The sequence below is a fragment of the Dama dama genome, chromosome 14 (genome assembly GCF_033118175.1).
Source record: "Dama dama isolate Ldn47 chromosome 14, ASM3311817v1, whole genome shotgun sequence".
Taxonomy (NCBI): domain Eukaryota; kingdom Metazoa; phylum Chordata; class Mammalia; order Artiodactyla; family Cervidae; genus Dama; species Dama dama.
Genome location: NC_083694.1, coordinates 46,547,428 through 46,571,396, shown reverse-complemented (window position 1 = coordinate 46,571,396; position 23,969 = coordinate 46,547,428). Strand labels below are relative to the sequence as shown.

The 23,969-nt window shown below is 63.2% G+C and overlaps 1 protein-coding gene across 1 annotated transcript in view; it reads right to left on the bottom strand.

Annotated features, from left to right (window-relative positions):
- Window positions 1-1,131: 1,131 nt before the first annotated feature.
- MEGF6 (multiple EGF like domains 6) overlaps window positions 1,132-23,969 on the bottom strand; it is a 38,981-nt gene continuing 16,143 nt past the window's right edge. Inside the window, exons 4-35 of the mRNA XM_061160548.1 lie at window positions 23,660-23,782; window positions 21,988-22,110; window positions 21,522-21,659; window positions 20,795-20,914; window positions 20,314-20,436; window positions 19,630-19,800; window positions 19,166-19,297; window positions 18,293-18,421; window positions 15,958-16,086; window positions 15,164-15,298; window positions 14,708-14,842; window positions 11,855-11,980; window positions 11,190-11,321; window positions 10,968-11,096; window positions 10,745-10,876; window positions 10,107-10,235; window positions 9,880-10,008; window positions 9,565-9,693; window positions 9,052-9,180; window positions 8,671-8,799; window positions 8,333-8,461; window positions 8,088-8,216; window positions 7,804-7,935; window positions 7,568-7,696; window positions 6,880-7,008; window positions 5,708-5,836; window positions 5,353-5,481; window positions 5,037-5,165; window positions 4,821-4,949; window positions 4,142-4,270; window positions 2,597-2,644; window positions 1,132-2,311 (exon numbers count right to left, since the gene is read on the bottom strand). Of these exons, the coding sequence (XP_061016531.1) occupies window positions 2,178-2,311; window positions 2,597-2,644; window positions 4,142-4,270; window positions 4,821-4,949; window positions 5,037-5,165; window positions 5,353-5,481; window positions 5,708-5,836; window positions 6,880-7,008; window positions 7,568-7,696; window positions 7,804-7,935; window positions 8,088-8,216; window positions 8,333-8,461; window positions 8,671-8,799; window positions 9,052-9,180; window positions 9,565-9,693; window positions 9,880-10,008; window positions 10,107-10,235; window positions 10,745-10,876; window positions 10,968-11,096; window positions 11,190-11,321; window positions 11,855-11,980; window positions 14,708-14,842; window positions 15,164-15,298; window positions 15,958-16,086; window positions 18,293-18,421; window positions 19,166-19,297; window positions 19,630-19,800; window positions 20,314-20,436; window positions 20,795-20,914; window positions 21,522-21,659; window positions 21,988-22,110; window positions 23,660-23,782 (4,097 nt within the window). The 3' untranslated portion in view covers window positions 1,132-2,177. The remainder of the gene's footprint in view (window positions 2,312-2,596; window positions 2,645-4,141; window positions 4,271-4,820; window positions 4,950-5,036; window positions 5,166-5,352; window positions 5,482-5,707; window positions 5,837-6,879; window positions 7,009-7,567; window positions 7,697-7,803; window positions 7,936-8,087; window positions 8,217-8,332; window positions 8,462-8,670; window positions 8,800-9,051; window positions 9,181-9,564; window positions 9,694-9,879; window positions 10,009-10,106; window positions 10,236-10,744; window positions 10,877-10,967; window positions 11,097-11,189; window positions 11,322-11,854; window positions 11,981-14,707; window positions 14,843-15,163; window positions 15,299-15,957; window positions 16,087-18,292; window positions 18,422-19,165; window positions 19,298-19,629; window positions 19,801-20,313; window positions 20,437-20,794; window positions 20,915-21,521; window positions 21,660-21,987; window positions 22,111-23,659; window positions 23,783-23,969) is intronic.

Below are 23,969 nucleotides of genomic sequence, written 5' to 3'. Positions count from 1 at the left end.
GCTAAAGAATTGATGCTTTCAAGCTGTAATGCTGGAGAAGACTCTTAAGAGTCCCAAGGACAGCAAGATAAACTAGTCATTCCTAAAGGAAGTCAACCCCAAATATTCATTGGAAGGACTGATGCTGAAGCTTAAGCTCCAATAATTTGGCCACCTGATGCAAAGAGACAACTCATTGGAAAAGACCCTGATGCTGGAAAAGATTGAAGGCAAAAGAAGGGGGTAGCAGAGGATGAGACGGTTGGATAGCATCACCAACTCAATGGACATGAATTTGAGCAAACTCGAGATAGTGAAGGACAGGGAAGGAAGCCTGGCATGCCACAGTCCATGGGGTCGCAAAGAATCAGACACAACTTAGCAACTGAACAACAAGACCAGTGTCTTTCACTTCCTCTGCTCCACCTCGCCTGGCTTCCTCCTGCCTGTTATCATTCTCTTAATCTCTAGGTCACAGGTCGGTTAAAAAATTGTCAGACACAATTTAGCGACTAAACAACAAATCACTAGGTCACATGAGAAACATAATGATTATCTTATGCTTTCCATTCTTACTGGAAAACTTCCTCTGAATGTAATTTCAAGTGTGCCCACTGCGGCTGTGGACACCCAGGAATAATGTCCACTTTTCTTCTCAAGGACAGTTTAGCAGAACACATGATTCAAGGCCATGAAATTCAAGTTTCAACGTCTTTTTTTCAACACTCAGAAACTGACATCACCATCTTCTTGCTTCAGTGTTTCTGCTGGAGCATCTGCTGTCACTCTGACTCCTGTTCGCTTTTTCTGGGCATTTTAGAATGTCTGTTACTAGTATTCTTTAAATTCCTTAGACAATGGCTTTAAAATGTTTTAAATTTTATTTCCAATATGAGCACTTTGGATCTGAGATCATCCGACTTAGACCTGAGAGCTTGGTGCTTTGTGTCAATGGTTTTTCCCTTCTTTTTCTAGGGCTTCAGAAGTGTTAACACTTCCCTCATCCTTTTCCACTAACCTTTCCTTTGTATCTTCTCTCTCTCTGCCTCCCTGATGCCTCCTGGGAGGGTTCTGAGCTGGAAAACCTGGTATTTGGCTAGATTCCTGCCACCATCCCCCACCCCCCACCCCCCCCCCCCCCCCCCCCGGCAACGCCAGCCTCCACTCACTCCACGCCCAGTCCTGACGATGGTCCTTCTTGACCTGCATCCCATTATCCCTGCACTTTCTGCATATCCTGATGCTTTCTGGGATATGGATGCTATTTATGTACCTCAAAGTCTTAAAACAGTGGCCTGTCCACTCGCTGTCCGTCTAAGGGGACAGGGTTCACGAGAACCCACCCTGCTTTGCCCCATGAGATTCTTTGCCCCTGGAGCTATCAGCTACCTGGGCTCATGCTGGAGGGGAGGGGGCTCCAGCCCAGACCTAAGTGTCTGGTGTGACAATCTGGGTCCAACCATTTCCCCTGGTTCTACCCTGAAGACAGGGCAGGGGGCGCAGTGTGCCACACCCAAGCTGCCCTTAGCTGCACCCTGCCCTCCTCCCCTGGGGACCACACGTCTCTGGGCCCCACGCCCTCAAGAGCACCAGGAACCGGGATAAACCCCGACTTTGCTTGTGTGGCACCCAGGGAGGCCCAGGGGCCTCACGGGCCTCTCTGGTCAGCCCACTCATGCCAGCGGTCCCAGGAGGCCACCACAGGGAGCCTGTACAAAGCAGCAAGCATACAGGCCTCCAAGAAGGAGCTGCTCCATCCTTAACTTACTGGTTTTACAGGGTAGCGAAGCCCCACCCAGAGGCCCGAGTCAAGGCCCCCCAGGTGGGGCAGCAGGCAGGCAGCCCTCCAGTGCCCAGGGGCTGGCTGCCCATAAATACCTTCCATAAATATGGCCCGGCCTAGCACCAGCATCTGTTTCCAGGTAAACAGGCTGAACTGCAGCAGACCCAGGCCTAGCACCAGAAGAACTTGCTCCCAGGAAGGGCTCCAGACCCGCACCTGTCCCCGCACCTGCCCGCAGTCTCACCCCGGGGACACGGCAGGTGGGGTTTCCTCCACACTATGATCCTCAGGGCGGGCCAGGCAGGGCCTCCATCCTCGTGGTCAGAAGATCCTTGCAGAGCTGAAGGCTGCACCACTGTCCACAGGCCTCGGAGACCAGGGTGGGGCCGGAGTCCTGGCCCCCGCATGTCCCTCCTCAGTGGTCACCAAAGTCCCCAGGTCCCCTCAGTGGCCCCTGGGAGCCAAGCCTCAGCGGGGGCTGCCCCTGAGCTAGTGCTTCTCTAGGCTGCTGCTGAGCCCGGGTCTGGTAGGAGGTTGGTTGTAGGGCCGCTGCAGGGGCAGGAAAGAAGCAGGTCAGCCCTGGAGTGGGCGGAAACTCTCCAAGGCTTTTGAGTCCTGGGCTCAGGCTTCCTGCCGCCCCTCGTGTCCTTCCAGCTCCAGCCTTGACTCATCTCTAAGGTCCAGGTTTTAGAAACCCCGCCACCCTGGGGGCCCAGATGACATGCAAGTGCTGGATCCCCCTCCTTCCTCTGGGCTTAGTCTGCAGGTAAAGGGGCTGTAATGCTAGCAAGTTCCATCCTCCTGGCAACATGGGGATGCCCCCAGCTCGCCTACCTGGGCCCAGGGCTGGAGACAGGCTCTCCAGGAGCTGGGAGGGTCCACCTGCAGGCAGATAGACACACTGGTGCCCCTCCCTCGGCTGGGCAGCGAGGCTGCAGGGACCCCCACTGTCTCCTTCACAGCATCTCCCCGCCAACACACAGGGTGGGGAGGCAGGACTTTGGACTGGATGAAGAGGGGCTTCACTACAGGCCCTGTGGGGTCCACTCCAGGGCAGGAGCAGTGAGGCCTTTCCTGTCCTCCTTCCCAGCAGGGCTCAGGCAGGGGCACCCCCAGTTCCTGACGCCCCCCAGGGTAAACATCAAGGCCACCTAGAATGCTCTGGTGCAGTACCAAACCTGACCACCAGGTGCCACTGTGGGCATCGTTCGTCCCAGGACCAGCCCCACCCCCCACCCCGCCCCCCCACCGTTTCTGACTCCACCTGCTCAACCCCCTCCTCTTTGCGAGGTGGGATCCCTCCCCTAAAGGCACTTAGGGACCAGGGCTGCTTTGCGGAGGCTCAACAAGATGCACTCACAATATCAAGACCATGTCTGGGCTCCCCAGGTCAAGGATCCCAGTCTGGAATCACTACTCTCACTCTCGCTCCCCCCATCACCCCATCTCAAGGCCTGCCAGGCACAGGCCGCAAGCCGGCCTCTGGTCTCCCCTGGCAGACACAATGCTTCCCAGGAACAGGCTGGGCCTGGGCAAGGTGACCAGGGCACCCCACAGGGGCACAGGTGGCCAGAAGAACAGGGGCACCCCAAGCTCTGCTTGCAGAAAGCAGGCTCCCCCAGTGCTTCGGGGGGCTGGGGGGACACAGAGCCATCACCACCCCCGGACCTGTCCGTGGGTGTGCACAGGCACACGTGTGCACTTGAACACAGGCAAGCAGTGAAGCGCCCTCGTGCACAGAAGCCCACACACACACACACACACACACACACACACACACACACACACACCGCGAGACACAGATGCTCGCATGCAGACTGGAGCACGTGCTGCGTGCTCAATCACTAAATCGTGTCTGACTCTTTGCGACCCCATGGACTTCAGCTCGCCAAGCTCCTCTGTCCATGGTATTCTCCAGGCAAGAATATTGGAGTGTGTTGCCAGGCCCTCCTCCAGGGGATCTTCCCAACCCAGGGACTGAACCCGCTTCTTTTATGTCTCTTGCGTTGGCAGATGGGTTCTTTCCCACTAACGCCAGCTGGGAAGACTGGAGCACACACGCACGCTTGGGTAGGTACACTGTCATGCCCTGGTTCACACAGGCAGGGAGAGGAAGGGGTGGTGGTGGGCTGTGTCAGCGCCCACCCAGCCCTGCCCACGGGGTCTCCACCCTCTGCAGTTTGAGCCCATGCCTGCCGCTCTCGGGCTGGCTGTACGCTGAGTTCCACCCATGGTCCAGGGGCTGGAAGGTCCACACTTTGTCCAACAGAGGCCAGGCAGACACCATGGGCATCGTGCTCAGATGGTGACATTCATGCTGTTTGCCCAACCCCACCAGCACCATGTTCCGCCCCCCGGCCCCCCCAGAGCCCGACTCACCCTGCCGGCACGTGGGCCCTGTGTAGCCGTCCACGCAGAGGCACTGCCCACTGACAGGGTCGCAGTCGGCCCCGCCCCCGCAGGAGCAGCGTAGGACACAGCCCGGCCCAAAGAAGCCCCTCCTGCAGCCTGTGGGTGGGGTGGGGGTGGTGGGAGGGACAGGCCTGAGTGTCACTCCGGTCCACCCAGGGCTGGGACCACAGGCCTCAGGACACCCCCAGGGAGCAGGCAGGAGCAAAGACCTCAAGCCTTAGTTTTGCCCTGCATGAACCCTCACATGGGAAAGTGCTGGGTGCTGGGCACTGGGCCAGAATCTCTTCCCCATGTTCCCACCAGCTCCCAGGCTGGCGAAGGGTAGCTGACAGTCAGGGAGGCTCCCTAGGGGCAAAACAGCCAAGAGCCCTGAGAAGGAGATACAGAGCCCGCACAGGCTGACTGGCCCATCTGGGAGGTCTCCTTCCCACCTCACCGGGGGCCCCTCCCCAGGACCAATGTCCCCCGACCCCAGGGAGATGCTCCCCAGGGACTCAGGTGGAGGCTGTGAGGCAGGACAGGCCTCGACAACCCCGAGCAGGAACCCTAGCACTGGGCCCCTGTGAGCCACTGTGCTCCAGAAACAGTCGACTCCACCAACAGAGACCCACACCCCTGCCCCCACCGAGCGGTACCCCTGACTCACCCAGGTCACAGGAGGTCCCCGTGCGCCCCGGGGGACACAGGCAGAGGCCGGTGATGGGGTCACAGGGCACCCCAAGCTCGCAGTCACACTGCTGGCTGCAGCCCTCTCCGAACGAGCCCGGCTCACACCCTGGAGGGGGCACTGGGCTGAGCATCCTCTGTCCTGAGCCCAGGGCGGGGGGGCCAGGTGGGAGTGCGTGGGGGCACGGACACTCACCCCGCTCGCAGAACTGGCCGTGGAGGCCGGCAGGGCAGAGGCACCGGCCGCTGACGGGGTCGCAGGGGGCACCATGCTGACACTGGCATGTCTGCTGGCAGCCAGCCCCATGGAAGCCGGGGGGACAGGCTGAGGGAGACCCAGGTCGGAGCCCCTGACTCAGTTTGCCCAGAGAGCAAAGGACGGGGTCGAGGCTGGCACCCCCTTCCTCCCGCCCGGGTCCGGTGCCCCAAAGCTGGCTCAGGCCGCCACAAGGAGTGAGGCGGAAAGCAGAGGAGTGCACGCTGGGGGGTGCTGGCCCGACCCTACAACTCACGGTGCTCGCAGGCCTGGCCATAGAAGCCGGGGCCACAGCGGCAGGCCCCCGATGTGGGCTCACAGGCCCCGCGGTTGTGGCAGGAGCACTCGAGGCTGCAGGCAGCACCGTAGCGCCCGGCGGGGCAGGCTGGGGAGGGGCCGGGGGGTCAGCCTCCTGCCACAGGACAGCAGGGGCACTAGCCTCTTCCAGGTGACCCCGGGAGCCTCGCCCGGCCCTCCGGCAGCCTGGTTCCTCCCCATGATCGCCCCTAAGCTATGGCCCTCCTCCCCCACCCAACCCCCTGGCACACCCGCTACGGGCAGCAACCCTCCAGCTCACACACGATGCAGTCCCCAGGCTGCCCCAGACTCACCCAGCTCGCAGTGTGGCCCCGTCCAGCCCAGGCTGCAGGAGCAGCTGCCATTGATGGAGTCACACAGGCCCCCATTCCTGCAGGAGCACGCATGCTCGCAGTTCACACCAAATCGGTTCTGGGGGCAGCCTAGGGACGAAGCGGGCCTGCTCAGAGCTCTGGTCCAGAGCCAGACACGCTCCAGGACACTCCCACGTGATCTGACAGTCATTCGACAAACACTTCCTGCCCGCCTGCCTCCCTCAACCCAGGCACACATGTGCCAGGAAGCAGCACCAATCACACTCTGCCAGTTCATCCATCCTCAGAGGCCAGAACTGAGCTGGTGTTGAGAGTAACACAGGAGGAAAGGGACCAGGCCCTCCAGGGAGTGCCTGCCTAGCAGGCAGGAGGGAGTCAAGGAAGTCTTCCTAGAGGAAGAGGTACCCTCCAGGTTCGGAGGAGGCTGGGCAGCCCCACACTCCAGGTGGTGCTTTCAGACTCTGACCCCTAGCTGCCGTTCTCCCCTGGAGGTAAGGAGTGGCCTGCTGGAGTCAGGACTCAGGACCTGGGGGAGTGTGACTGGCCCCTTGAAGAGGACCAGAGGGGGCAGAGGGCTCAGGCCTACCAGGGTGTGGGGTCAGATCAGGCAGTGTGGGCATGGCCTGAGGACCTTCTTACCATCATGAGCACGAACCCCACGACAGTCCCAGGGGCCACTCCGGTTGCCCCACCATCACCTATGCTCCAGGCCTCCCTCTCCGTGGGCTCCCAGCTGCTGGGCCCAGGAGGAAGGGCCAGCAGGACCCTGTTCCAGGAGGACATCAGCCAAGAGGCCGGCTCCATCCTTAAGACGGAGCAGTCGCCCAATCCCTCCTGTTGGGGGGGTGGGGGCTGGCTCTGGGACAGAAGTTATTCACCCCCACTGGCCACAGGGAACTGGAGAGGTCAACTGATGGCCTGAGTCCTGCGGTCATGGGTCAAGGCAAGATACGGAGTGCTATCGGATGACCCGAGTGGGCGCTGCGGTCAACATGAGCAAGCCCTCACTTATATCCTCAGGGCGCCTCGAGGATTAACAGAAGGGACCCAGCTCTCTTGTGACCCCACGGCTTCACTCTATCACCACCCCCTCATGGCTAATGTAGGGATGTATGTGAAGTGCCCGAGGTAGCAGGCAAGTGGGCTCTCACCGTGCTCACAGTGGATGCCGGTCCTCCCGGGCGGGCAGGAGCAGCTGCCGGTCGCGGGGTCACAGGCCGCCCCCTGCCCACACCCGCACACGTGGGCACAGCCGGGGCCAAAGTGGCCATGTGGACAGACTGCCGGGAGGAAAGGGGAGGGTGGCCACTCCTGGCTGGATCCCCCTGCCTCTGCTGTGTCAACCCAGAGGGGACGGGACCGGGCCAGGGCAGGCTGGGTGGGGAGATTCCCGCCCTATCTGCCCAGACAAGGTGGGGCCGCCTGCCTCTGAGCACCCCCGCCTGCCCTGGTGTCTCCCTCGGCTGCAGGCTCTGCGGGGGGGCCGGGCCCACACTACAGTGAGTGGCTCACGGGGCCCCCACCCACCTCCACCAGCCCCAGCCCCAGACAGTTGGAAAGGCCCCATGTGACTCAGGGAGAGGCCCTTCTCTCGGCAGGACGCTGGCTGGCCTCTGCAGGGCTCCTGGTGGACACAGCCCAGGTCAGGGGCATAGCACACGGCCAGGCAGAGCAGGCCGAGGACACACTTTGGCCACACCGATCCCCCCAGCTTAGCCTGGTCTGGGGCCAGTCCCAGCGAGGGACCCAAGGAGTGGTATGGTCAGGGGCTGTCTGCCCTGCAGGCCGGATGGCGGGGCCCTGCCTGTCAAGGGGCAGGGAGACACCCCAGCCACTCACCGAGGCTGCAGTCGGTCCCAAGGAACCCGGCAGGGCAGTGGCAGGCCCCGGTGGCTGCATCACAGGAGCCCCCGTTGAGACACCCACACAGCAGCTCACAGCCAGGCCCGAACCGCCCAGGCGGGCACCCTGCAGGGGGAGGGGTCAGCTGCCAGGGTCAGGGGGCTCCCAAAGCCCCTCCCCGCTCCCTGGCCATCACTCCTGCAGACCCGGCAGGCGGCCGGGGCAGCACTCACGTTGCTGGCAGCCGGTGCCGTGGAAGCCGGGGGCGCACACGCAGGCCCCCGAGGCAGGGTGGCAGGCCTGGTTCTCGCCGGGGCAGTGGCACTGCTGCCCACAGCGCTCCCCAAAGGTGCCAGGTGGGCAGGCTGGGGGAGGCGGCAGGGGTCAGTCCTGGCCCGGCCTGGAGAAGGCACCCTCCTTCATCCCAGGGCCCCTCTTGCGGGCAGAGCTCTGGGGCCCAGCCTAGGAGCGCATGTGACCTGAACTGCCCCCAGGCCTGCCCACGTCAGGCACCCACCTTGCTCACAGCTGGGCCCTGTGAAGCCTGGGGGACAGTGACACTCCCCGGTGACGTGGTGGCAGGCGGCGCCCGGGTGGCACTGGCAGCGCTGGGCACAGGCCTCTCCAAACCAGCCGGGTGGGCAGGCTGCGGGGAGGTGCGCGGAGGTGGTGGGGAGCCCTGGGGTGGGGGGCCGGGGCCCAAGGGGGTCACCGTGTGAAGGACCCGCCCCACCCTGGGCACTGGCAGAGCTGGGGGCTCACCGTTCTCACACCGCGGGCCCCTCCACCCTGGGGGGCAGAGGCAGGCCCCGGTGACGGGGTGGCAGGCGGCACCCCACCGGCAGGCACAGCGCTCCTCACAGCGGACCCCGAAGGCGCCCTCAGGACAAGCTGTGGGGAGAGGGGCAGGTGGGCTGAGTCCAGCTCGGGGCGACTCCCTGGACAGAGGCAGTAGGCCCGGGAAGCTCAGACCGCAGCCCTGCCCCCTCCTACCCACTGCCCACCCTGCTGAGGCCCCACACTCTGGCATGACGGAGGCCATCTGCAGGGGCCCGAGAGGTCTCCTGGCCTCCCCCATGGGTCCCCGACCACCCACTCACGGCTCTGGCACTTGTCCCCAGTCCAGCCGGCTGGGCAGAGGCAGTAGCCGGTGTGCGGGTCACAGAGGCCACCATTGAGGCACCCGCAGCTGTGTGGGCAGCCGGCTTGAAAGACCCCCGGGAGGCACTCTGCAGAGACGGGGCAGGTGATGACCAGGGGCCCAGGACACCTGCCCTGTCCATGTTTCCTGCACCCAGAGCTTCGGATCCCGGTCCTTGGGAAGGACAGGCGCCCAGAGGTGGTGACACCCCAGGCCACATCCAGGGCCCTGCCCCTCAACACCAGGCAGCTGTCTTGGAGCACAGAAGACAGGGACTAGGGCAGTGGCCTTGGGTCCCCCCAGACTCCCAGGGTCCCTCTTCCACCGGCCTGACACTCACCCTTCTCACAGGCCAGGCCGGCCCAGCCCTCTGGGCAGGTGCAGTGACCTGAGACCGGGTCACAGGTGCCCCCGTTCTGGCACAGGCAGGAGTGCTGACAGTCCTTGCCATAGAGGCCCTCTGGGCAGGCTGAGGCCAGAGAGAGAAGCAACCTGTGGTTTCCCTGCCAGCCAGGCTGGAGGCCTGAACCCCCGGAGGGATAGCCCACCGGACCTGCAGGCCCGTCCCAAAGCCCAGCACCGAACTTTAGGGGCAGGAACTGGGGCTGCCTCTAGGATGAGCTGCCCCAGGGCTCCCTGGGCCAGTCTTTGGGGGCTCAGGGCTGAAGGGTAGGGTCCCTTAGGAGTCCTAAGGCCTCCCTCCCTCCCCAGGTGCCCCACAGCAGGGAGATGGACTCCCACCCTCCCTGCCCAGAGAGGTTTAGATCCCCCTCAAGTCCCACCCATGTCACCCTGCACGGCCCAGGGAGGGACAAGCGTGACAGCTGGCTCCAGACTCCTGGTCAGGGCTTACCGTGCAGGCAGGTGGGCCCCGTCCAGCCAGGGCCACAGCGGCACTGTCCGTGAACAGGGTCACAGGGGGCCCCATTAAAGCAGGAGCAGGCCTGGCTGCAGTTATGGCCGAATGTGTGGGCTGGGCAGGCTGCAGGAGAGAGGGGGGTCAGGGGCTGGGGTGGACGGACCCCAGGAGGGGCTGCAGCGGACTGTCCCAGGCCGCTGAGGTCTAGCGCCCCTCTTTCTGACCTGGGCACCACTGAGGGTAGCCACACCCAAGGACAGACCCTAACCCTAATGGGCAGCGCCCAGGGCAGACGGGGGCCTCACGCACTCTGAGCACAGCGGGGGCCCTGGCGGCCAGCAGGACAGAGGCAGGAGCCGCTCACGGGATCACAGGGGACTCCAGCACTGCAGTCACAGGCGTGGCCACAGTCCACTCCGAAGAAGCCGGCCGGGCAGGCTGCAGGCGGGGCGGTGACGGGAGACCGTTGGGGTCACGAGACACGCCTGCATGCCAGCCACCCCTCCCACGCCCCTCCAGCCTGCCCCCTGGCTCACCTCGCTCACAGAAGGTGCCCCTCCAGCCGGCAGGGCAGGTGCAGGCCCCGCTGACGTGGTCACAGGCCGCCCCGTGCTCACACTGGCACTGCCGCCCACAGCCCGGCCCAAAGTAGCCCTGGGGACACCCTGAGACACCGGACTCTCAGCTGGGGGTCCAGTCAGCCTGCCCCAGTCCTGCCCAGGGCCTGGGCCGTGGGGCAGGAGAAGCCCCTCCCTCACCCAAGGCCTCTGCATCCCTCCCAGCTAGGAGCCAAGCCCCCAGCTCACCCAGACCCGCCGGCCCGGCCAGGGTGGGCGTCAACACTGCAGGCAGGGCCCCCGCTCCTTAGCAGACACTTTCCTCCCCTCCCGTGGGTGGCAGGTGCCCCCTGGTGTGCGACTGACCCCATCTCTCGCCTTTGCTCCTCGTGGGCCTTCTCTTGAGCCCAGGCAGTGGGAGTGTGGCGGATAGCAGGGGGGCCAGATGGGGAAGTTGGGGTAGGCTTAGACGAGGAGACTCCCTGCTTGTCTGTGGACAGGAAGCAGGGTTGGGTCCCCCTGACACTTGTACGTGTGTGTGCACGTGAGCGTGTGTGTGTGTGTGTGCATGTGAGCATGCATGTGCACATGCATGTGCGGGCCAGGCCAGGACTCACGCTGCTCACACCGCAGGCCCACATAGCCGGCTTCACACACACACAGGCCACTGACGGCATCACAGCCCCCGTGGCCCACACTGCAGTTGCAGGCGTAGCTGCAGTCGGGTCCCCAGTGGCCGCTGTCACAGGCTGCAACAGAGCAACAGAGGCTGGTCACCCTCGCAGGTGACTGCAGCCGGATCAGGGGTGGGGAGGGATGCCTGGACACCAGGCCGCCTACCTCTCTGGCAGCTGAGGCCTGTCCACCCAGGGGCACAGCTGCACCGGCCGGTCACCGGGTGGCAGAGCCCATCGTTGGCACAGGAGCACCGCGTCTGGCAGCCGAGCCCAAACCAGCCGGCAGGGCAGGCTGCAGGCGGAGACAGGCTGAGTGTAGCTGGGGCCGGACATGGGGCTGGCCGGGATTGCGGGCAGGGCTGAGGTGGGGGCAGCAGGCACTCACCGTCCTGGCAGCGGCTGCCCGTGAAGCCAGGGCGGCACAGGCAGGCTCCAGTCTCTGGTGCACAGGTGGCATCGTGCTCACACGGCGGGCAGATCTCCTGGCAGCCAAGCCCCCAGCGGCCCTCGGGACAATCTAGCACCACCCCAACCCCACACACACACAGAGGTAGTCAGTCTCCCCAAGCCTTACTGGGCCCACTGGGGAGCAGGGACTTCTCTTGCCAACTGAGCCATCCCAGACGAGGGAGGGGGGCAGGTCATGGGAACCCCTAGTCCACTCATAGGCTGTAGACTTCAGGGCATTCACCCGAGGGGGAGACCCCCTGCCCCAGGATGCTCAACAAGCAAAAGGGGGATTCCCAGAAGAACCGGGAGACCCACATGCAGGGACAGGAGCTTAGAGGACCCGCCACAGACTGGGGAGGGCGGGGGGCCGCTGGCCAAGCTGTCCCCCTGGCTGACAGTTCCCAGTGTCCCCTCTGCGGGCTCGGCCATGCGGCAGCCACTGACGCCCACGTCCAGACCCAAGGCTGGCGGTATGAGCTCTTGGAGCTGCTGTGGGCGGGCCTGGGGTCTGCAGGGCTCCAGGGCTGGGGTCTGCACACGCGGCCAGGCATTGTGCAGCACAGAGAGCTGAGGGAGCCCCGGGCCACGGCTGCCACTCACCTGCCCCACAGTCGTCCCCGGTCCTCCCCGGCGGGCACAGACACTGCCCTGTGACCCGGTCGCAGGGGGCGCCCCCACAGGAGCAGGAGCCTGAGCAGTTCTGGCCAAACGTCCCCGCCGGGCACTCTAGGGGCAGGGAGTGGAGAGCCTCAGGGCCCCCACGCAGAATGGCCCTTTTCCCCTGACCTCCACCCCACCCCGCACCTGCCCCCCCCACCTGCCTCCCCAGAACCTGCCCCGCCTCTAGCATCTATCCCCCCACCTGTCCCCCAGGATCTGCCCTCTGCATCTGTCCCCCCTCACCTGCCCCCCACCTACCACCCTTGGCACCTGCCACACCCTCACCTGCACCCCACACCTGCCCCCCACCTTTTTCCCTGAAACCTGTCCCCCCTCACCTGCCCCCTGCACCTGTCCCCAGCACCTGCTCCCCTCACCTGCCCCCTCACCTGCCCCCTGCACCTGCCCCCTCACCTGCCCCCTCACCTGCCCCCTCACCTGCCCCCTCACCTGCACCCCTCATCTGCCCCCTCCCCTGCCCCCTCACCTGTCCCCAGTACCTGCCCCCCTCACCTGCCCCCCTCATCTGCCCCACAGGGATGCTGGACACAGCCTGGGTCCCCAGGGTGATGAGGGCAGTCACAGAAGGGGACAGGAGATGGGGACATGGGGCAGGGAAAGGCCCACGTAGGGGAGTAGTAGTGAGGGGCAGCCTGGAGGCTGCAGACAGCAGGGCCTATGGGGGGTGAGCCACGACCCTGGAGAGTGGTGGCAGGCCCGCTCTGCCTTCCTTCCTCCCACTGTGGTCCACCCTGGGAACCCCATATGGTCACCGCGTGTTCAGGAGTGAGAGAAGCCTGGGAAGGAGGGCCTAGTGGCTCTGGGCCCAAAGCAGGGCTTCAGAAAAGAACACAGGGATCCCGGAGCCTCACCCCACCCATATGGGCTGCAGTGGTGGCTCCAGTGGCCTGGCAGGGTCCCCTGTCCCCCCTACACCTGCTTGACTAGGGCAGTAATCCGGATGGTGAGAGGCCCTGCCGGTCCCAGCACCATGTGGCCACTGTGATGCTGCTGTTAGGAAAGTTCCGGGCCCTGGAAGGCCAGCCGGGCACCTGGAGTGGGCAGGCTTGGGCCCACACTCCACACCAAAGAATCAGACAACCCCTCTCTCCCACCACAACACCCAGCAGGACTGAGAACTGAGGACGCGCCCTGCCTGGGTAGGGGGAGATGTCAGAAGGAATGGCGTGGGGTCCCAGGCCTGGGGTGTCCCTGGCCCCGGGATGGGCTCTGGACAAAGGACACGCCCCTTGAACCCTTGCCCTGAGGGCCCACACCTACAGGCACCTGCTCGCCCACAGGACCGCGGGTAGCACACACGCTGGGCACACATGCAGGCCCCCAGGCAGCGTGGACCAGGGCAGGGAGGCCCAGCAGGGCACATGGAGCTATCCCGCCATCTGGGGGGTCCCCACTCCACTGATAAGCAGACGTGTCTGGGGCACGGATGCTTTCCAGACCTGACAACAGCGGGGAGCCCATCACTGCCATAAAGATGTGTCATGTCCCGCCACCCATCCCTGGGGCTCTGGATGCTTTTGAGGAAAAAAGGGAAAGGAAGACAAAGAAGGCCAGCAGGGAAGGATGGGGGTGAAGGCCCTTTGGGTCTCAGCACTCAGGCCGCCTGGGAGGGCACTGCTGGGGAGCGGCCGCTGGCGGGAGTGGAGGAAGGGGAGGGGGCAGAGAGAAGTCAGGGTAGTCACGGAGCCTGAGCTCCCATCCGGTAGGTGAGGTCCACCAGCTCCCACACTGGTTCATGGATGGGATGATATGCCTGGCTGTTGAAGGCCCTTAAGACCACAGAGCACCCCCCCCCGCCCCCGCCCAGAGTGTAGGTTGGGCTTGTGGGGATACTTGGTTTCCAAGCTGGGTTCTGAGCCCTACACACACCCCTCCTGCACCAAGGGACTCTGAGAGCCTAGATCATCCTGAGGGTCTCCAGAACCACCACGGAGAAGGAGGGTCCGCACCTGGGTGTAGGGAGAGACTGACTCCTCAGCTCGGGGTGGACAGTGGCCCCCAGGCCCTCCTTGTCCCTGAGAGGGGACTCGGACCACTGCCTCCAGTGGGAGTCACACCAGTCACACTACAGGCCCCCTCCCCACTTCCATCTGCCCTGGCTGATGGGTGAGGACAGTGTGCCCTGCGCCAAGGGAGGTCCCGACCTGCCCACCCTCCATTGGCAGCCACGGCAGTGCCGATGCTCACAGCAAGGGCTCCCCCATATAAACGAGGACCCCCCACCTCCAGCCTCTCCCTTCTTGGCACCCAATCACACTGTCCCAGCCTCAGCATCCATGTGGAGGGCCTACAGTCATCACCCACACCCCACGCCGGCACCTCCAGCCCAGGCCTCTCGAGACACCTCCCCTGGGGGCAACTGCCTCTGTCCTGCCTGCTCAGACCCACCAGGAAGGAGCCCCCGCCGGCTGCCAGCACGAGGCGCATCCAGTCTGTCCCGTGATGGAAGGAGTGAACGAGCAAGGAAGCGAGGGGATGACCCGGGAGCGGTACCAACCCTTCCAGGCTGCCGTGCACATGCGCACGCACACACACAAAGTGCACACGCGTGTGCACACACACACACACGAGTTCCCGCCCACTTGGGTGCACAGGGACAGGCAGACCTGTGGCTGAGTCGCCACTGCATGACCAGGGTGGGGACACGGCAGTCAAGGTGCTGCCAGAGCCAGGCTTTAGGGCTGACCCGGTACCCAGCTCCAGCATTTCTGGTGCCTGGTGCCCTGCACGGCCAGATAGTCTGCACCCTACCTGGGCACTGGGGCCACTCACCTTGGCTGCAGTTCTCCCCATGGTAGCCAGCGGGACACTGCTTCCCACACTCGCCACTGACAGGGTTGCAGGCCACGCCCAGGGGGCAGGTGCACGCCTGTCGGCACCCTGGCCCAAAGAAGCCCAGCTGGCACTCTGCGGGGAGAGAGGGGAGAGGCATCTGCAAGGTTCCAAGGGCCCTGGGGCCTGTCCCCTCCCCTGAGGTCTGTCCCCTCCCCTGGGGCCTGTCCCCTCCCCTGAGGTCTGTCCCCTCCCCTGGGGCCTGTCCCCCCTCCCCTGGGCCTGTCCCCTCTCCCCTGGGGCCTGTCCCCCTTCCCCTGGGGCCTGTCCCCCCTCCCCTGGGGCCTGTCCCCCTCCCCTGGGGTCTGTCCCCCCTCCCCTGGGGCCTGTCCCCCCTCCCCTGGGGTCTTTCCCCTTCCCCTGGGGCCCTCCTCCTCCCCCTGGCCCTGTACTCACCATCCTGGCACCGCTCGCCCCCAAAGCCCGCCTTGCAGGCACAGCTGCCGTCCCTCTTATCGCACGCATGCGTGTTCTGCTGCTCACACTTGCACTCCTCCGAGCAGCCCGGCCCAAAGGCCCACGGTGGGCAGGCTACACCCCAGAACCCACTGTGAGGGCGGCCTGCCCACTGCCAGCACCCGCCCCAGCCCAGATCTCCAGTCCCGTCCACCGAGTCGTATCTGGGACTCCACACAGAGTCACTGGTGCCCAGTTTGCAGAGGAGAAACAGGCTCACAGAGAGGCACTTCCCAGGCAGGGAATGCCTGGGACCCTCCCTGCCTCCCTCTGAACAATCCTCTTACAAGAGCTGCTGAGGTAAGGCCTGCCGGCTTTTCTCCAGCATCCCACCACCTCTCCCTCCACCATCCTGGGTGTCTGCAGACCCAGGGAGTGGGGGCAACCCATTGGGGGCTCAGGACTTGCTCCCAGGAAACTCCAAAAGCCAAGACAAGCTCTGTGCCCTGAAGCTTCTGGGGGTGGGGGCCTGCCCCTGCCCAGGCCTGCAGGCCACCCACCAGCCTGATCGGGGCGGGGTCGCCCACCTGGCTGCCCTGGCAGCCAGCACAGTCCAAAGGACTTTGAGTCCGCAGGCCCCTCACCCCAGGCGGGGACCTCGCTGAGCCCCCGTGTCCTCATCTGTGAAGACTGATGATCAAACACAAGCTGGACCCAGACAGGAAGAACACAGCCCACTCTGTGGCCCCACACCCACCCCCAGACCCAGGCGCCCAGCGGTCAGTGGGACTCACCCAGGTGACAGAAGCGGCCATACAGCCCCGGGTCACAGAGGCAGGCCCCATAGAGGCGGTGGCAGCGGCCCCGGTTGGCACAGTGGCACTTCTTACGGCAGTGCTTGCCATAGAAGCCTTTGGGGCAGCCTGGGGAAAGGGGGGCTCTCTTGACTGCCCACCCAGACATGGCCTCCCACCCAAGGAGATGCTCCATGGGGGGAGGCATTAGCACCCAGTACAGGAGCCTGGAGAGGCCTTGGCCACCAGGGTACAGCCATGGGGCTTCAGGGCCACCAGCAACCCAAGGACCCTGTACCCTAGACAGAAAGGGTCCCTGGGGGCTGGCAAGGGCAACGGGGGGCAGGGCAGGATGAGGGGAGCCCCATGAATGTGGCCATCTGCCCTTGTCGGCCTGTGCCCCCAGGGTCTGTGGCCCCGGACGGTGGTCAGACCGGAGGCCACCACATCTTCACTACACGCAGGAGTGACTCCGAGAGCCCACTCTCTCCATCTGACCAGCACCGACAGCATCCTGGTGCCTGTCCCTCTGTGGTCATCGAGCCTGGCCTCCGGACCTCACAGAGGGAAGGACACGGGCCCAAGTCCAAGGGGCCCAGGGCCAGGGCGGGGCTTGGCCCTCCCACCCAAATGCTTCGCTCGGACTCAGCTCTGCCCCTGGCCCACCTACTGAAGGGCTTCAGGGAGCTGCATGGTGACCCCAAGGAACACCCACATCCTGACCATCAGGACCTCCAGGCGGGACCATCCTGGACTGTTCCAGCAAGCCTAACCCAACAAGTGTCCTTAGAAGAGAAAGGAAAGGGAGGCTGGACACAAAGAGGCCACGGGGAGACAGAGGCAGAGGCTAGAGGGACAGTCATGAGCCCGGGGCACCTGGAGTCTAGGAAACTCTAGAAGGGTCCCTGAGAGCTGGGCCGAACCTTCTCCAAGTCACCTGCAGAGGTGCACTTTACCCACAGGACCCCGACTGAGACCTAGCCTCTGGGAAGCCACACCACGTCACCAGGGGAAGCACTGAGATGCAGGCCCTTTATCTGCCAGGAGTCCCGTGGGTCCATTCAGGACCCATCACATACACATGAATTTAAAAGACGCTTGTTCCTTGGAAGGAAAGGTATGACCAACCTAGGTGCACATTATTAAAAAGCAGAGACATCACTTTGCTGACAAAGGTCCATATAGTCAAAACTATGGTTTTTCCAGTAGTCATGTATGGATGTGAGATTTGGACCATAAAGAAGGTTGAACACCAAAGAACTGATGCTTTCAAACTGAAGTTGGAGAAGACTCTTGAGAGTCCCTTGGACTGCAAGGAGATCAAACAGGTCAATCCTAAGGGAAATTAACCCTGAATATTCACTGGAAGCACTGATGCTGAAGCTGAAGCTCCAATACTTTGGCCGCCTGAAGCGAGGAGCCAACTCATTGGAAAAGACTCTGATGATGGGAAAGACTGAGAGCAGGAGAAAGGGTGCAGAGGATGAGATAGTTGGATGGCATCACCGACTCGACAGACATGGGTTTGAGCAAACTCTGGGAGATAGTAAAGGACAGAGGAGCCTGGTGCACTGCAGTCCACAAGGTCACAAGTCGGACACAACTTAGCAACTGAACAACAACAACACACATACAGCTTCCAATAGGCAGTCTGCTTTCAGTTCTCATTCATAGTAGGGATGGGAGATCACAGGAAAAGAAACAGGGATGCTGACCAAGCTGAGAAGGTGACCAGAGAGGGGAAGCAGAAAAACCTCCCCTGCCACCCCACATGGGCCAGCTAGGCAGTGGGAACGGTCCACCAATTGTTGCCATTGCTGTTAAGAAAGGAAGTCCTTGATATGCTAGCTATAGTTGCCAGCAAAAGAAGCAGAAATGTAAAGGTCTGAAGACTTTAAAATGAAGCCTCAGGCACCTGGGAAACTTCTGTGGACTCAAGTTCCTCCAAAAATGTTGCAACTTCAGAGTTATAAAAGATGTTAGCGTCATCCCATGAAGCCACAGCCCAGGCGTGCTCCCTTCTGCAAATCCCACCCAGTCATCATGTAGCTCTCCTTGAATGCTTCCAGGAACAGGGAGCTCACTACTTCTCAGGGGACCCAGTTACAAAAGTGCTATTCTTCCCACAAGTCCTCACCACCTGCGATAGTCAGGCCCTGTGAGAAGAGCCAACAATAACAACTCAGTGCTTCTTGCACTAAGGGGCTTCCTCTGTACCATACCGTCACTTTCCCCACCCCTGCAGAAGAAAGGGGACTAGGAGCCAAGAGGTGGTGCCTGCCCCTCACCTCCACCCCAAGGATGAACCCAGAGGTCAAGGAGGGGCTGCACCCACCATCCTCACAGCGGGCTCCGCTGACCCCCGGGGGGCAGCGGCAGGCCCCCGTCACAGGGTCACAGGTCCCGCCGTTCTGACAGCTGCAGGAGAGGCTGCAGTTCTTCCCGAAGGTGTCCGGAGGACAAGCTGCAAGGGGAACAGAGGAGCTCAGGGTCGTCGGCCCGCAAAATGACCCTACACTCAGAAGCCCCTCCAGAGATACAGACACCCTCCTGGGGGTCAAGCCTCCAGTTCAGAAGCAACTTCCCAGAGCAGCACCCAGTGGCACTTGTGCCCCGGGGCCCTGCCCACATGTATGGCAGACATCACTCATCAATCCTCCATCCTCTCCCTCTGAACTCCAACAGGTCCACCTCAACCAGCACTTTTGGTCACTATGGCCTCTGAGACTAGGGGGTTGCTGGGCGGGAAGTGGACATGCCCTGGATAGAGGGTGGGAGACAGCAGTGTTCAAATGTGCTTCAGCTGCCCACTTGCTGTGTGGCCTGGGGAAGTCACTTGTCCTCCTGGAGACTCTAGCATGACTGGCCACCCACTGGCCACCCAGACTCTAGCAGCCCACCCACTGCTCTTCATTAGACCCCTTTTTGTCTCAGTTAGCTATTGGCTTGCTTGTGGCTGGACCCTCATCAACCCGTGATATCTGTGAGAGGCAGACACCAGGCTCTGCGAGCCCCCAGGGTCTCACAGCACCTGGAAGAGAACCTGGCGTGGAGAAGGCAGCCGGGAGACCCTGAAGGAATGAGTGAATGGCAGAACCCGGGAAGCTCCTGCCCAGGATGGCAGGAGGAGTGGACTGTCCGTGCCGTGCAGGTCCTGGGGCTCCTGGGCCCTGTCCCCCAAGCGGCCCCACCCCCACAGCAGCCTCACTCTCATTGCAGATGAGCCCGGTCCAACCGTCGGGGCAGTCACAGCCGTCCAGGCTGGGGAGGCAGGTTCCCCCATTCCTGCAGTCGTCGCAGGTCAAGCTGCAGTCTGGGCCAAAGGTATCGTCCAGGCAGACTGGAGGACAGATCGAGAGAGGGGCCTCAGAGCCTGGCCCCTGGCCCTGGACCCCACCCAGAGAAGGGGACACGGGGCATCCTCGGGCCATGCAGGCCCCATGCGGGTGAACGGAGACAAGGGAGACAACAGGGGCCAGAAAGGGCCCTAAATGGGCAGCTAAGCTCAGCGCCGGACACACTGGGCAGACTGAGGCAGCCTCTTGGCCTCTCTGAGCCTTGGTCAAACGAGGCGCTCACAGGAAGACTTCCTCATGCCCAAGACGGTAGGTTGGGCAGCAGCCGGGCCCGAGGGTGCTGGCACGGAAGCCCGGGGATGGGCCCACCTCTCACCAAACTTTTCCTGCAGTGTGTGTTCGCCCCGCGCCTCGGCCTCTTCCTCCTCAGCCCCAACGTAGTCATCTTGCAAGAGTTGGGGCAGCGCGTCCTGGAGCACCGCGACATGCAGCGGGGGCCGCCCCAGGGGCAGGTGGCCGTCCAGGACCAGCTCGGGCAGCTCCAGGGCTGGGCGGGGCACAAAGGCCCCTGAGTCCCTGCCGCCCACCTGTCCTCCTCAGGATTGACCCCCCCGCCCCTCGGTGCCAGCCCGGGACCCCCACCTACAGACCCCACCGTGCCCCTCCTCACCCTGGTCACCAGCAGTGAGCCTGCTTCTCAGGACGGAGGAGGCTCCAGGCCCGGAACTGAGGACCTGACTCTTGCCACGTCCACCCCAGCTGTCCCGGCTCCCGCACTAGCCTGAGGGACCCTGAGCGTGGAGAGGGCATGGGGACAGGGCAGCCCTCTGCTCTGGACGCAGTCCTCAGTCCCTGAATGACGTCCCTCCTCTCGTCTGGGAGGGGCTGAAGCTGGACCACTGGGACCCCTGAGTAACACCTTGCCTGGGGGCCCCTGTCTGTCCAGCCCATCCCACAGTGGGAGGCTGGTCTGAGGTGAGGTCCATCCAGCTGAGAAGCAGGGAGTGGGGCCTCGGTGCTGCAGGAAGACGGGGTCCTATGGGGCCAGGCGGAAACTCACAGGTGCAACCCCTGCGATCCTCATCCAGCCGGTAGCCAGCCTCGCAGGAGCACTGGAAGGAGCCGGGCAGGTTGGCGCAGCGGTGCTCACAGCCGCCGCGGCTGGAGGCGCACTCATCCACGTCTGCGGGCAAACCCAGGGCCACTGGCGCCCATCCTCCAGGGGTCGGGGCCTCGGGGCAGTCCTCCCACCACCCCCCACCCATGGGATGGGGGCCTGCTGGGCGACAGCCATGCCACAGCCATCCTCCTGGCCTCCTGCTCGAGAAAGGCCAGGCTGGGGCAGCCGGGGGTGCAGGCCCAGCCCAGAGAGAAAGACAGTGACCACTGGGGGGAGGGAACAGGCGGGCCTCCACAGGCCTGCAGACAGCAGGAGCTAAACCAACACCCAGAGACAGAGTGCTGGGCTGGGGGCCAGAGCCCACCCTGAATCATCCTTAGGACAGTCCACTCCCCAGCCACCCCAGCCGTCCACCACTCACCCTCACACCCGCAGCCATCCGCACTGAGCCGGTAGCCGGCATAGCAGCTGCACTCGTAGCCACCGGGGCTGTTGGTGCAAACCTGCTGGCAGCAGGGGGAGGCGGCACAGTCGTCGACGTCTGCAGGGCACACACCACAGCCCGGCTGACACCAGTGCCACCCACGTGCACACCTTCCACAGCACGGCAGTGTGCACACACCTGCACACAGCCACATGCACACTCACACACAACTACCTGCAGGCAACCACATGCACACACACCTGCACATGACTGTATGCACACCTGCAAGTGAGTTGCACATACTCACCCACAATCACACAGGCACCCAGGTACGTCCCTGGCCCTGCACACACAGACACACCGGGACCCAGGTTGCGACCCAGGGCCACCCCACCTGCTGTGGGAGCAGGGTGGGGACTGGCAGGTGCTGGGGAGTCCCCACTGACGCAGAGCAAATGCTCACGTGCCACAGTACGTAGGCATTGACCCAGTGGCTGAGCAGAGCTGCAGGAGGACATGGGGCGGTGGGTGCTTGGCGGGGTCATGATGCTGCCTCTCACCAGGCCCCCTCGTACCACCCCCACCCCTGCCCAGGGCCAAGGGAACAGGACTGGAGGCAACAGGAGGGAGGTTCCCATTCACAGCATCAAACGCGGGCACTGCCCCAGCACAGCAGCGAGCCTCTGGCTTGGGGGACGGCAGTCGGGAAGGAGGCGGCTCGCACCGATACACGTCCTCTGGTCCTCGTCCAGCTCGTAGCCACGGGGGCAGGTGCAGACGGGGCCCGCACTGCTGTGGCTGCAGCCGTGGGAGCAGCCGCCGTTGTCCGCCTCACAGCTGTTCACGATCTCCATCTCGATCCCTACGGCCAGACCCACCAGGGACGTGGGACCAGGGCTGGGGTGACACCCCCAAGCTGGCGCAGTCCTCCCACCCTAGCTGCTGCCAGTCTGCTGGGAAACAGGCTGCACAGAGCTCCTGGGCCTGGTGGACCCTGGAACCCTGTCCTCCTGGGGTCCCTCTGTCCTCCCCCATCTCCCAGGACCCACAGTCAGCCCCGAGGCCCAATGCTGCCCTCGACTGACAAGGAAGTTCTGCTCCTCGGTCAAAGCAAGCCGACAGTTGTAGCGGGCTGGGGAGCCATGTGGCGTCTCCACGCCCGGTGGTGCTGTCGCCCACTGTCCACTCACGGTAGCACTGCCGGCCATCAGCACCCAGCTCGTAGCCCGCATTGCACACACACTTGAAGGAGCCATGCGTGTTGAGGCAGCCGTGGGCACACTGGGCCAGGCCCGTGGCACATTCATCCACATCTGATGGGAGAGATCGGGGGTGAGGGGAGCTCTGGGCCACTGGCCTGGGAGGCTCAGCCCCCAGGGGTGGTCTCCACCAAGGGGTCAGGACCCGGGCACCCCGTGCCAGGAGAGGGCCCCGGTGCCCTCTCCTGCTTCCCTCTGAGCATCTTTGCTTTCACCAACACACTCCAGGTGCAGAGCTGTGCTCTGTCCCAGGGCGAGAAGGGCACGGCTAGAAGTCCGGGTTCAGGCTCCACCAGCAGCAGTGGGCGCTGTTCCGCCTCTCTGAGCCCACGGTCCCTAAGCAGCTGTGTATGTCTGTTCTTGCCAAGCCTCCCCCCATCTAGGCCGAGCACAGAAGGGGCCTTTTGCCACCAGCTTCCAGGGGGCCAGCGGGAGAAAGTGCACTCTGTCATCCAGGGTCAAGCTACAGCTTCCTCCCTGTGGCTGTGTGGCACTGGCCTGGGGATCTGAACCCTAGTGTCCCTGATGACTGCCTTTGTCCCACCACCTGAGAGTCCTTGGAATGAAGCTGACCCTCAGCCTCATTTCCCACTGGGTTCTCTGAAGCCACTGCATCCGGAACGCCAGGACATCCCCACGTCACATTGGCAGTGATGTCTAGAACACTTTCCTGATAGTGATGTGGAACAAGCTTCTATACCCACAGACTTGTCTCTCTGATGGCTGTCGGGCAGGACACCTCAGGAGATGACCACTGCATGCCTGGAGGCACCACACCACTTCAGAGACTCACCCCAAGAGTCAGGGGGGACAGGCACAGACCCCTCCCCTAGGCTGTTCATCCAGAACCACGTCAGGGAGGAGCAGAGATACCCGAGTCCTGAGATGGGGTAACTAACACTGCACAGCGGATGCCCATGCAGCCAGGAGGTCAGAGCATATTCTGGAAAGCTGCGCCCACCATGCTCTGGGGTGATGCTATATGCACCCATTAACCAGCAAGCCTAGAGAGAACCTGGAAACTGGTTCGGGGATGTCACTCAGGTCACAGTGATAACCCTTTCTCTAATAAGCAGGTTGTTGTTTAGTCACTAAGTTATGTCTGACTCTTGTGACCCCATGGACTATAACCCTCCAGGCTCCTTTGTCCATGGGATTCTCCAGGCCAGAACACTGGAATGGATTGCAATTTCCTTCTCCAGGGGATCTTCCCAACCCAGAGATCAAACCTGCATCTCTTGCTTGGCAGGTGAGTTCTTTACCACTGAGCCACCAGGGAAGCCCTAACAAGCAGGTACTGCTTAGCTAACACCTAAGAGAAATATTTAAAATTAACAAGCCACCCTGAGAACTGTCTTCCTGCAGACACGAGACTCTCTTGGGGAGCAGTTCCTTGAGTTCCTCCTCTCCATCTCCCACCCTCCACCCTGCCCACCCCCCACCCCAACCCCAGTCCTAGAGATGACCCTGCATCATCCCAGGTCAGCCGAGAGTGACGGGACGGGAACTGGCCCTGCACACACAGGCCCCTGAAGGGGGATGTGAGGAGATGAGCCTGGCACCGCTGACCTGGACTGGCCCTAGCACAGGTGGGGCATCCTACCTTCGCAGGCCTTGTGGTCCGCTGCCAGCTGGTAGCCCGCGTGGCACTCGCAGTGGGCAACGCCCCGGAGTGCCCGGCACCTGTGCATGCAGCCGCCGTTCCTGTTCGCACACGGGTTTCTCCCTGCAGTCATGGCCAGGAGGAACAGGGGCAAAGGGCAGAGGTGGAGGGCCCAGCAGGTTTGGGGTCCCCACTCCAGGGCCTCTGGTGAGCCCCCACCTGGAGCTCTCACCCCTCCTGCTCCATCCTGATGGGCTGGGATGTGGACTAGGGGTCAGGAGAGCCCCAGGGACTCCCAGACAACTCCAGA